Here is a 12,506-nt window from a genome sequence, read left to right on the forward strand (position 1 = left end):
AATTGTATGAAATTCTGAGAAATCATGTATGTGTTTGTAACACTGAATTTCTACCAAATGTCTCATTTGAATAAAAATGAGTGTAAGTGCACAAGCCTATGTGACTGCAGTCTAAAAATTAAGGTACTTTACATTTAGCAGTCATGCTAATTATAATCAACCCTGCTGCAGTTTCACTGAGATGAATAGTTATATCAGAGACTGATTTCGCCCACAGATTTGAATCTCAGCCATACTGACTCTTCTGTATGATTAGTAATACTCAAGCAAAGGAAGAATCCATTATTCCCTTCCCCATGCTACAGTACAGCAGCTCAAATGTGAGACATGCAAACTGTGGGCCTGTAAATCAACACACAAGAAAGCTTTCCTTTTACAAGGTCCTCTTGATGCCCAGGTGAGTTAGGTACCTGCATGTGGAAGGGAGCCTACAAAAAAGATGGAGAGTGACTTTTTACAAGAACATGTAGTGTCAGGACAACGAGGAATGGCTTCAAACTGAAAGAGAGTAGGTTTAGGCTAGAGATTATGAGAAAATTCCTTACTGTAAGAGTAGTGAGGCACTGGAACAGGTTGCCCAGAGAAGTTGTGGGTGCCCCACCCCTGGAAGTGTTAAGGGCAAGTTGCAAAGAATATTGAACAACCTGGTCTAATGAAATGTGTCCCCGCCCACACCCCAGGGGCACTTGAACTGTATGATCTGTAAGGTCCCTCTCAGTCATATCTTATGGATTTGATTCTCAGTCCTTTGGAAAAAAAATTTAGCCTTTCAGTGCCAATATGAAATAAGTACACAGGATGCAAACAGTAGAGGAAAAAAATCCACTATGCACTCTTATTCACAAGCTGCTGTAGACAACACCTTTTTAACACTGTTTACTTTTGCTCTTTGTATTGCTAATGCAGCTTTGCATTAGCCAACAGGTGAAATAAGACTTTAAGTAAACAGGTCTGATGCTTATTTGCATGGGAAGGTTTGGCTCCATAGCTTTGCATGGATAAGTTTCACGTATCTGTGTAGGTTCTGTTACACAGCACAGAGACTGCTTGAAGACACAAAACTTCAGACTATTCCTTTGGCATGTGAACAAAACAGACAGCAACCATGTAGGCAGGTGTGTTTGTTTCTCTGCTTGGAGGATACATTATATTACATAACATCAGCAATTTGGTAACAACTGGGCTGGAATAAAACGCTAATAAGCAGTAAGATTTGCAGAAGAATAAAAAAAGTCAGACAAAAGAATGGAATGTAGCAGGACTCACCTGAGTCAATAAGCCTGTGAGCATTCCTGCCCAACAGCTGGTAGGAAGAACAGTAAGATCCAGTAGAAGAGCAGTAAGAAGAAAAATAGGTAGCTGAAGAAAATGCTAGTATTGATAGCTGCGTTACTGCCACAGCCTAGCAACAAACATGTATGCATTCAAGTATGTCTTTAGGCATCATAAAGACATAAAGAGTTTTTCAGTCATGGGAATCACAGAATTATCTTTTACTGACTAAAAAATTTATTCTCTAGGATGCCTATCAACTAAAATGTTTTGGTTTTATTATTTTTAAAATATCCTAAGCCATCCTATTATTTTAAAAACAATCATAAACACTTAAGCTTGCATAAGCTATTTGATATATATGACATTAACTAGGTTAGCAGCAGGTTTAGCTGCTGCTCCCAGCCAATTCTTTTCACTTTGGGAGGGCACTCAGCAGCCTCTCTCCTTGCCAGGACATGCCTGACCCTGGGAAGCCCTGCAGGCTACCAGAGCCCAGGGCCCTCAGCTGTTGATAAAGCAAACCTATACTTCTGATAAGGCACAGCACGAGATTCCTTTTACTGGCCCCTGAGCAATGAGTGATAGAGCTGATGACATACTGCCACACTTGTTCCTCAATAATATAAGGCTATTTGGTCTGGGGAAAGCCTGACTCTTCACTGGAAACAACACTGCTGATGACAGCAGTTGGCCAACTTGGTGATGACTTGGGTATACAACAAAGAAAATACCCTACTGTTCACCAAAACACAACACAGACCAGAACTTCAACCCCTCCCTGCATTCAGGATGAGCAGCTTTTGCTTCTCTCACCCTGCTACTACCACGAGCACTTCAGACATGTCCCTGAGACCTCAGAGACTTGATGTTCCCCTTCAACCACTCACCAAATCCTCTGCTTTGTCCACACAAGAGGACAAGTATCAACCACCTCTCCCCAGGCTGCTGACAGCTCTTGATTGCTATTACACTGACTGGGGCAGTGCGAGTTTCCAAAGCAGAGTTTTCAAGTGTTCTGCATCTAGAGCTGAGGCCAGCATGGTAAAAACAGGGTTAGGAGCAGCTCCCAGAGTAGTGGCTTGTACACAGTTGCACTTCCTTTGGAAACCTGGCCCCAATTATAGATGCTGAGCTTTCCTGCAAACCTGGCCATAAAGCCTGTGCCTGTTCCCACTGCAATCAGTGGCGACTGAATCAGTTCTGATTGATTTAAGTCTCTGAGCAGGCACAGAGACTTAATTAGAAAATTAGTAACTGCAAGGAAAGGAGAGAATGCACAACAGCCTGCCAGATCTCTGGAAGGAAGCAAGCAAAGGAGCCAGTTGTCCTTAAGACTGAGATTTTAGCCTCTCATTAAAAAAAAAAAAAAAAAAAAGATAATAAAAGAGATTGGCAAAATAGCCTTGAAGCTGTTTTAAACATCTTGTATAATATATAATTGCTTTTCAGCTCTTGAGTACTCTACTTTTAGATCTGTCCCCTGGGAAGAAAATATGAAACATGCTGAAACACACAGCCCTTAACAGCAATCAGCATTTTCAACTTTTCTTTGTGCTGGAAGTAATTAAAACTTTGTCTAAAACTCCTTGCTATTTGACAGGTACAAAGACAGATCAAGTCTAAGGTGTGTTTTTCATGTTAGTCCAGCTGAGTGCCAGAGAGATATTTTTCACCAGCTCTTGTGTTTTAAGAAAATTGAGATTCTCAACTCATTACTTCATGAAAAATCCTAATGTCTGGAGGCTCACAGCCACAACATTCCAGAATTTTTATGCGCTTGGAGGATTACCTGCAGTCGTGGAGGGCCTGCATAACAGGCTTGGAGGCTATTTGTACTCTGGTAAATGCATGCACCAGAATGCAGGACCACCAGTGCCAAGCCAAGCTGTGAAGTGTTAACCCTGGTGCAGCCTCATCTGCAGTGTTTGGGAATAAATTACCCTTTGAGCAAACTATTCCCCTAATGATATTTGAGCTTGTTTTGGACAGAAGTATCTGCATAATACCTACTGGGAGCCTGGGCATCAACAATTATTTGCCTAGTATGGGCATTAAGAGGATCAGGGCCTGGGAATATGCAATGGAGTATTTGCTAGCATAGATATAGGGTAAGAATTAACTTGGGTATGTTTTAACAGGGATAAACACTGAGATGTGTTTATTAGCCTGGGTGAAGCCATTTTGTTCTGTGCTCAGATGAGGGAAATACTAGGAGCTCAAGAGACTCTGGCTCTCCCACTTTCAGCTATATATGACACAAATATACCAGTTGCTGGCTGTGATAGGGGTCCGAGATGTAGGATGCCAATCCATGAGAAGAATTCTTTGTCTAAAAAAATCCCTCATGCTCAGAGCAGTGTCCTGTTGGAGTTAATTGCTAAGATACTAGCAGTCAAGAAAGAAACCAGAAGCTATAACTTTCCAAATTTCCAAAGCTCCAGAATGGGTTCTAATTCAGCTAACAAGATGCATCAACCTAGAATTCAGAACAAAAGGCAAGATATGCAGTCAGATCTTTTGAAGTGGGAAGAAATTTTGTGTGTGAGAATACTGAGATGCAGGCCCTTCATCAGCACCACCCAGCTCTTGGCAAAAGTACGTCTTGCCCTTCTCTTGCACACAACCCTTCATCACCATGATGGCTGGGCTACCAGAGAGCACTTACACAATCTCTACAGCCTCCTGCCTCTGGAACAACAGTACAAAAGCAAAACACCACAGGGGATGAAACGAGGCAACACGAACATCCAGGTGGTGTTAGGACAGTGTGCAAGTGTCCTGCTTTTGCTGTGACGGTTGGACTTGATGATCTTGGCGGTCTTTCCCAACCTTAATGATTGATTCTATGAAGCTGCTCAGACAGAGTGCTGTGACAGTTCCTTTCTGAATGCAAGCTTAACCCCTCAGTACAGAAAAAAGCAAGTGTTTCTAAGCAGAAATCTCTCAACTGAATGTGCTCAGGGATTGGTGCACTCTGGCAAGGGCATAATTTCTGGGCATTTACAAAATCTCCTTAAAATGCCATTTGTTAGAAGAGTACAGCTAATATCACAGTAGGGGTGTTGCAGTATTTGCATAATATTCTCTGAGAAAATTGTGTATGTACCAGGATGATACTGGTAGCCAACACTACATTCAGATATCTTCTGTAATCTCAACATGAGTAATATGCTGTAATTGCCCATTACTGCTTAACCCCCAAAATATTATGAGCTGGTCCCATTCTCTGCCTGCCAAAGTCTATTTTTGTGTTTGACTCACAGACAGCTTCTGCCAGGCATACTCACACTGGTTAGCACCTCAGGGCTGCACCATGCAGCATCATGCTGATCACAGTCCAAATGGTTGAGCCTGTGAGGAATTCTTTGTCTCTGCATGCACCCCATTTATTTTCAGAGGTTGGCAGACTGCAGGGACAAACTTCCCAATTTATGAGAACACAGGCTGAAACTACAAACAAAACACATCAGACCCATCATCCCATTTTGCCTGTACTAAGCCATAATCTCAGTTCCTAAGAAATAAATAGGGTAAACACAGAAATGACAAGGCAATAAAGCACGATCTGGCTTACTGCATTTACATTTTTTAATAGAGTCTTTCAATTGTTTTAAGAACAAGCATTTTTAAATTTCATGCAAAGGTATAACATGTAGTTGGACGGCCTCTGCATGGAAGAAAATATCACAGTGAAAATGTGTCTCTTTGCCCTCTAAATACTCTTATTTCACACGTAATATACAGTACAAGCAGACAGGGCCGAATTCAGAAGTTGTAACTTCATGGTAGGCAGTGCCTTTTGCATGAGCCTAATACTCACACATCGTGCTGAGAAAGTGGAAGACTTTAGTACAAGGCCTTTGCCAGGGCGAAGAGATTTAGAGATTTAGAAAAGGAAGCATCAGGCTATAATACAGCATCAAAAAAGAGAGAGTATTCCCATTTCTCCCCTATCTGTGCTTTTGAAATCAGGTAACTTAAGCTCTTGAAAACTTACATAGGGTTTGCAAAGGAGCTTCTCTGCATGTGGCCTTGCATACCCCATAAAATGCAGGAATTTATCCAACTTGCACACTGAACTAAGTGCATAGTCCTTTTGTGTACTTAAAAGTATAATTATGCCTATGATGACAACTTCCTTATGGCTAACATGGGCTGTCCAGATGTGCAAGTCTAAGTGCTTCTCTTGGGCTTCACAGGTTCAAAGAACATACCAGAGGAACTGAAAACCTTTTGAATTTCACTCCTCTTACTGCAACAGCCACTCATGTACCCTTTTCCTTACTGGAATACTTCACTCCATCAGTAGGAGCTAGGTATTTAATGGATTTGCTATGCAAAATGATACTTCATGTGGCACATCGTTGTTTATGTTTCTGTGGGAGCATCCCTTTGGCAGCTTTCCAGGGCACAGGATGCAGCCCCAGGTCCTGTAGCACTGCTCCCTGTTCCCAAAAGACAACACCCCGTTTGCAGCGCCAGCTTAGCTGGCAACCGCATCTGTCCCGAGCTGGTGTTCTGGGAAATTCTCCATCCTTCCTCTGCCACCACCTTCGCCAGGCCCAGCCGTCTGCAGCGAGGTAGGGGCTGGTTGCAGCCGTCCTTCATGGCTAATGAAGAAGGGGAGAAAACAGAAGGGATTAAGAAGAACCAGCCCACGAACTGCTGCTAAGCAGGAAGTCGGCACCACTGCTCCCCCTGTGTCACACTCGCCGCGCTGCCTCGCACCCTCCCTTAGCGCGGCCGGTCCACGGCGGTGACCGCGGCCGGGCCGAGCGAGGCCGCCTCTCAGCCCTTACCTAACGCGGGCACGGCCGCCTTATGTAAGGGCAGAGGCGGGGCCGGCACCGCTGCGGGGCGGCGGCGGCGGCAGCGCCATGTCCTGGTACCGTAACACCGTGTGGTTCGTGAAGGGGCTGCGGGAGTACACGAGGTACGGGCGGCGGCCGCCCGGGGCCCGGGAGGCGGCGTGGGGCGGGCGCAGCGCCCGAGCTGAGGCGCTCCTGTCTGTGCGCGGGTTCACCCGCGGCGAGGCCGTGTCCATCTGGTGTTCTATGGACGGCTGCCCGCCCCCGCCAAGGCGGGCAGATTCCCACCCCGCTCGGAGAGGGCTGCCCGGCCGCCCTGGGGCTCTGGCCGGGCCGGTCCCCGAGGGTCGAGGTGTGGGCTGGGTGGCTTGGGGCGGCCAAACGCCACCGCGAGTTGTGGCTTTCATTGCAAAACGTGGGAACAGCCTGCCCAGGGAAGTGATGCAGACGCCATCCCTGGAAGTGTTCAAAAAAACATCTGGATACGACACTTGAGGACATGGGTGTACGTGGTGGTGGTGCTGAGTTCATGGTTGGACTTGATCTTAAAGGCCTTTTTCCAACCTTAATGATTCTATGATACATCGCTGATTGCAGTGTCACTGGTGTTCATGGCCTGTCCCATGGGTACAGAGAGTAAACAGGGCAATTACTGTATGCTGAGCTGTGAGAGGAAAGTGCTTTTCAACCCACACATGTGTTTATTTTGGAAGGTTTCTCTTCTAGTTTCTCACAGGTGTCTTTTGATTTGTTCAGATCTGGCTACGAGTCTGCTTCCAGGCACTTCAACCCAGCTGATGTGGAGGTGGATGTGGCTGGAAGATCCTTCCTGGTCACTGGTGCAAACAGTGGCATTGGCAAGGCCACAGCCAAGGAGATAGCGAGGAGAGGTGAGCCGGGCTGCCCTGGAGCTCCCAGGAGGCTTACAGAGAAGATGGAAGGAAGCGGGTTGGCCTTCCAGCACACACACACCCCCCTGGGATGTGGGGTCATTTTACAGGGCTCTTAGTATGGGTTAGAGGTTTAAGCACAATCAGTGCGGTGAAAACTGGAATAAGGAAACCAAATTAGCAGAGAGGATCTGCAAATCGTTTTTCAAGTGCATGTTTACCAAAACTGTCTGTGTTATAGTGACATCTAAGGATGTTGGTGACGGATCAGTGTCTGTTTAAGGCTAATTCAGTATCAGTAGCAACTGGGCTGAATTTGAACTAAGGGTTTTGCAAATGTATCATATGACGAAAGAAAACAATTGTCTTTGCAAAAATGACATGGGAGAGCATAAAAAAAGCAATGTAGGTGCTCTTGATCTTGATGATAATACCCTGGAGTTTGTGCCCTTTGACTGGTTACGTGTAGTTGGTTTTTTTTATGTTGTTGTCTGTACGCAAGGACATGGTATGAACTGGACCTAGCTGCTGCTGAAGGATAAACTTAATCCCTTACAGAGTTGGCAAAATAATTCCTGTTGTGCAAGAGTGACAGGAGTTTTGGCACGTAGAGAAAGGGAGGAGCTTGTGGCTCTTTGCTCTCTTTGTGTGCTTAGGTTTCATAACTATGTTACGAAGGAAAGTGGCGACTCAGTTAAATTAAACTTGAATTTATTTTATTAAAAATAAAACTGTTAGCATCAAAGACTCTTTGGGTTAAAGATCTACATCAGTGCCAGCACGTGATTGTTTTCAGGTTCCCGCTACTGCTAATGTATATAATCACTTTATGTAAGTAGTGCTTTGTCAGGTGACTGGTTTGCTCACAAATGGATATCTCTACCAGGTTTTGCAAACTGGACAGCTGGCTGGATCTGTATGGGATTTGGTCACCATGTTTAGCAGAACAACCTTGGGCTCAGACTGCATGTCTGGTATGTTGTATGGGCATTGCTGTTCATATGAAGTTAAATGACTTCCTGGTCCCATCCTTGAACATCTCACTTTGAAACTCAGTGTCAGCTGTTGGGGCTCAGACTTCTAGTTGAATCTCTTCAAGGGCACCACAAGAAGAAAATAAGTAATTCAGACTCAGCAGAAGAATAATCAAGCTATGTTGGCTTTACCTCCAAGCACTCAGATCTTTCTAACTAATGATGATCTTTCTGACAATTTCTGTGTTCTGAGTTCAGCTTTTCTCTGAATTGGTGTCTTATGGGTATGCAGATTTGGGATTTCCTCTATGTCTTGTGAACTGCACTTCCAGCTTGATAGAGTCTTCTCCCAACTACTCTGACTATTCCCATGTGTTAAGTTCAAATAGTTTCAATCTTTACCATGTAAAATACATTTAAATTCCTTTCCTAGTGTATCTGTCATACCAAAACTTCCCCCCTGTCCTGGTGCTCAGTGGAAAAACCTCTCTTGTAGACAAAAGATTTTATTGTCAGACCCCAGACTGGGCTGTGCAGTGTGGGACTGTATCACCTCAAAGTAGACTTGGTGTTTTCCATTTGGGTTCTGGGCAGTAGAAGTGTGACCCAACAGAACTGTTTATCAGTGATTAATTATGTTTCTATTAGGGGTTAATTCCTTGAGCTTGCTAGTGGTGAACTGATAGCAATCCCTAGAACACCTTTAAAAACAGGCAAAGGTAAAGAGTATAGGTATTCCTATGACTGAAATTAACACATGACTTGTAACAATCAGAGAATATGAAGCAAAAAAAAAAAAGTTTGCCTAGCTCTACTTTAGTCTTGTTTTTGAAGACATTCTTTAATATGGCTAAGTGATGAGATTGTGTTATGTATCCAGGTCTCTGAGAAGAGCCTTGCCTTGTGTATTGCTTTCATGGAAAAGTTGGTTGACTCTAGAGGTCACCTTGTCCAGCATCTCATTTGGAGCAGGACTGTTGGCAACAGTAGATCAAACCAGTCACTGCTGTGTCTTGCTGCTTGATACCTACAATGATGCAAATTATGCATCCTCTTGGGACAGCCTGGTCTATTCAGAAGAAAACTACTGAAAATTATTTTTCTTAATAGGTGACCTGAGCCTCCCAAGCTGCAATTTGAGGCTATAGTCCTTGTCATATCTTTACTGCTGAGAATTCTGATATCTGGCACTTCTGTTTCCTTTTCACAGAGTGATTCTAGTCACTTGTGTTGTTCAAGCCCTTTACTGAACTTCCTAAGGCATTTATCAAAAAACTATCTATAATACAGATGCCTTAGCTTCAATTTCCAGTGTAGCTCTGGTATGTCACCCACTAAACATGATGTACAGACTTGACAGAAATGGTTTGAGCACAGTACTTAGAGTGCAGTGTCTTTTTCCATACGTGCAGCCTTGCATGATGACCCTGCCTGCCTTCACAGGAACCAGAGCCAAGCAAAAATATTCCATCTTTTTTCTGGTATCTAGTATCTCATCTAATTAAAATGCTGATGTTTCCCCCTAATACGGGTAGTAATTAAGTATCAAGTGCTTTTCTTGTCGCAATCCACCAGGTGGCACGGTTCATCTGGTTTGCCGAAATAAAGAACGGGCTGAAGTTGCCAAAGAGGAAATAGTGACAGAAACGGGCAATCAGGTGAGCTGGTTTTCAGTCTTTTGTTTACTCTTAGAAAGGTTGTTAATATTAAAGGCCCCGGGGGCCTTGAGATACTCTTCCAACATCTTGCTGTTGTGTTTTTAATAATATTTTCATACAGACATGGAAACATCTAGTAGTTTATAATTCAAATGGTTTGAAGTGATTTAACTTCATTAGGTGATGTATCTGTGATTAATAACATCATCAGCAGCATGCTGTTTTATTTAATGTTTGTTGTTGATTTGCTTTCTGATGTTCTACTTACTTACTATTCCTAACTATGTGCTGAGGCTTTTAAAAGTTAATGCATTGCAACACTTGCAACAACATTTATGAGTCTACAGCATTGGAGCTGAAGGTTTTATGTGTCTGAATAACATGCTCTTGATTTGCTAAGGTTGGCTGCTCTGTGAAGTGCTGTGTGTGGTCCTAATTCTGTGCTCTACATGCCTTTTCATCTCCTTTTCTTATATCTCTTCCTTTCCTCTGTTACACATTCTTTTTGTTTCTGTATGTATCACTCTGCAGTACACGCCTGTATCTGTCACTGTTGCTTTTCCTAATTGTTCAGGAGGGTGTGCTTATGGAGAAATTCACTAGTCATTATCTTTCTATCTTGGTGCCCTGGTTTTGGCTGGGATAGAGTTAATTTTCTTCATAGCAGTTCCTCTGGTGCTATGCTTTGGATTTGTGACCAAACCAGTGTTGACAACTCACGTTTTAGTTATTGCTGAATAGTGCTCACACAGCATCAAAGCCTTTTCTCATTCTCACACCGCCCCACCAGTGAGCAGGCTGGGGTGCACAAGAAGATGGGAGGGGTCACACTGGGACAGCTGACCAAAGGGACACCCCAGACCATGTGACATTGTGCTCAGCAGTAAAGGCTGAGAGGAAGAAGGAGTAAAGTGGGACATTCACGGTTATAGTGTTTGGCTTTCCAAATTACTGTTGCATGGGATGAAATCCTGCTTTCCTGGGGATTGCTAGATGCCTGCCTGACAATGGGAACTAGTGAATTAATTCCTTGTTTTACTTTGTTTGCACACACAGTTGTGCTTCACTTATTAATGGCTTTATCTCATCCCACAAGTTGCGCTGGTTTTGTCCTTGTGATTTTCTCCCCATTCCCACTGGAAGTGGAGTGAGTAAATAGGGTTGTATGGGGCTGAACTGCCTACCATGGTTAACCCACAGCTTTTGGATGGAGACCTAATCTTCATTTTAAATAATGACTTGACTCTTGTACACAGTATTTTGATTCCAGTAATGGTTTTTAATGTGGCTCAAAAATTTTGAAGACTTTTTTATGGTTAGAGATGTCATATTGACTAAATTTCTGCTCTTTGATTTCAGCTCCCTAGTGTGGCACAACCAGCATTACTCTTCAGTTCTTTAATGAAGGTGATTTAGATCAGTCCTTATGTAGAAATAAATACTTTCCAGCTGTCTACAGCTGTGTAATCCCATGGCTATAGTAAGACTGGTGATTATCTGTGTTACCTCCATCTCTAACTGCAGTCAGACAGCCTGGGAAGAGAGGTGAGTTTGACCTCTGAAGGTTCCTTCATGTTCTGTTTTCTGTCACCTGGTGAAAAAAACTTGAGGCAAATAATATTCTTCCTCTAAAGGCAGCATAATTACTGCATTCCCACTTTTTGGTGGGCTGCGAACCCATAGTTTCTGTAGTCATGAGAGAGTGTGAGGGCACTGCAGAACTTGTTTGTGACCCAGGGCACTCATGCAGAGAGCAGCTCTCAGTGAAGTGTTAGATGAGCTGTACAAGAGGCCCTGTGGGACACGTGACTGCACTGGGAAGAGCATTTTAATAAGGAGTCCATAAGAACATCCTTCTTTATAAGTGCTCATTCAGAAGCAATCCAGAGGGATAATAAAATGCTTTATCTGCAACTTGACAAGCTGTATCCAGACTGAACTTGCTCTTCCTGATAATTTGGATGGAGATCCTGTTATAGCATACACCAAAGATTTTTTCCATCTTCCACAGTACATGCTGGAGTTCAGTGCTGAAATGGAATTATTTGGCAGTCACCTGCCCCTAGATCTGGGAACTGGAAAGTTCTCCTAATCTGTTGAAATAGATCCAGTCACGGAGATTAGGTTTCACTTTGAAAATGGCTTTGCTACCTTCGAGGACCTTTATAGGTAACAGGCCTGAATATCCTTTTCCGGAGTCAGTGTGACAGTCTTCAGCAGATAAACGTTGATTTGGATCTTTTTCAGTCTCTGAAATCCCGTGTAATAGTGAACATCTGCCCAAAAAACTTTACTTCTTCTGTGCCAGTAGATAATGGTATTAGCTTTAAAAGCAGAAAGTTTTAAAGAGGTATCCAGCTTGAACCAGTAGAGCGGTGTTAAGTTTTTGGTCAGAAATAATTCACAGAGTGGGTATGGTTGGAAGGGACCACGGTGGGTCATCTGGTCCAATCTCCTTGATCAGGCAGAGTTATCCTAGAGCACGTTATTACAGTGAGAAAATTCTGACCCAAACTCAACTAAGGAGCTGAAATCAAATGGCTAGAGAGAAAGTCATGTGCTTTTTATCTTCAGGGAAGCAGAATTACAGGCAGGCAATAATGCCATATCATTTCTTCAGCTTCTTCACTTATCTCATTTGCTTGTATAATGATTATTTAAAGAAACAACTTGGAAAGAGAGGAGGCTCTTTAATGATTGTTTGTTGTTTTGCAAGAGAACACATCCTCTGCATAATTATTTTAAAACTGTCTTTTCCTGGCATACGTCATAAGACAATCTGTGGAGTGTCTTTGAGACTATGCTATCTAGGAGAAGAGTAGGAGTTGACGTGCCTTTGTATGCTGATAAATGCCACTGTGCTTGTACTATGTAGAACACAAATCTGCAGAAAGCAGAAGA

General features: G+C 43.3%; 1 protein-coding gene across 4 annotated transcripts in view; it reads left to right on the forward strand.

Annotated features, from left to right (window-relative positions):
• The first annotated feature begins 5,709 nt into the window (after window positions 1-5,709).
• The window catches only part of DHRS12 (dehydrogenase/reductase 12), a 29,848-nt gene continuing 23,051 nt past the window's right edge, over window positions 5,710-12,506 (forward strand). The window contains exons 1-5 of one of the 4 annotated variants that reach the window (XM_010400389.3): window positions 5,976-6,208; window positions 6,840-6,973; window positions 9,523-9,605; window positions 10,965-11,012; window positions 11,130-11,150. In XM_010400389.3, coding sequence (XP_010398691.1) covers window positions 6,153-6,208; window positions 6,840-6,973; window positions 9,523-9,605; window positions 10,965-11,012; window positions 11,130-11,150 — 342 coding nt within the window. In that variant the 5' untranslated portion in view covers window positions 5,976-6,152. Of the gene's footprint in view, window positions 5,856-5,975; window positions 6,209-6,839; window positions 6,974-9,522; window positions 9,606-10,964; window positions 11,013-11,129; window positions 11,151-12,506 lie in introns of those variants that run through there. The other 3 variants (XM_019286355.3, XM_010400390.3, XM_039567200.1) reach the window with 3 other exon arrangements.

The sequence above is a fragment of the Corvus cornix genome, chromosome 1 (assembly GCF_000738735.6).
Source record: "Corvus cornix cornix isolate S_Up_H32 chromosome 1, ASM73873v5, whole genome shotgun sequence".
Taxonomy (NCBI): Eukaryota; Metazoa; Chordata; class Aves; order Passeriformes; family Corvidae; genus Corvus; species Corvus cornix.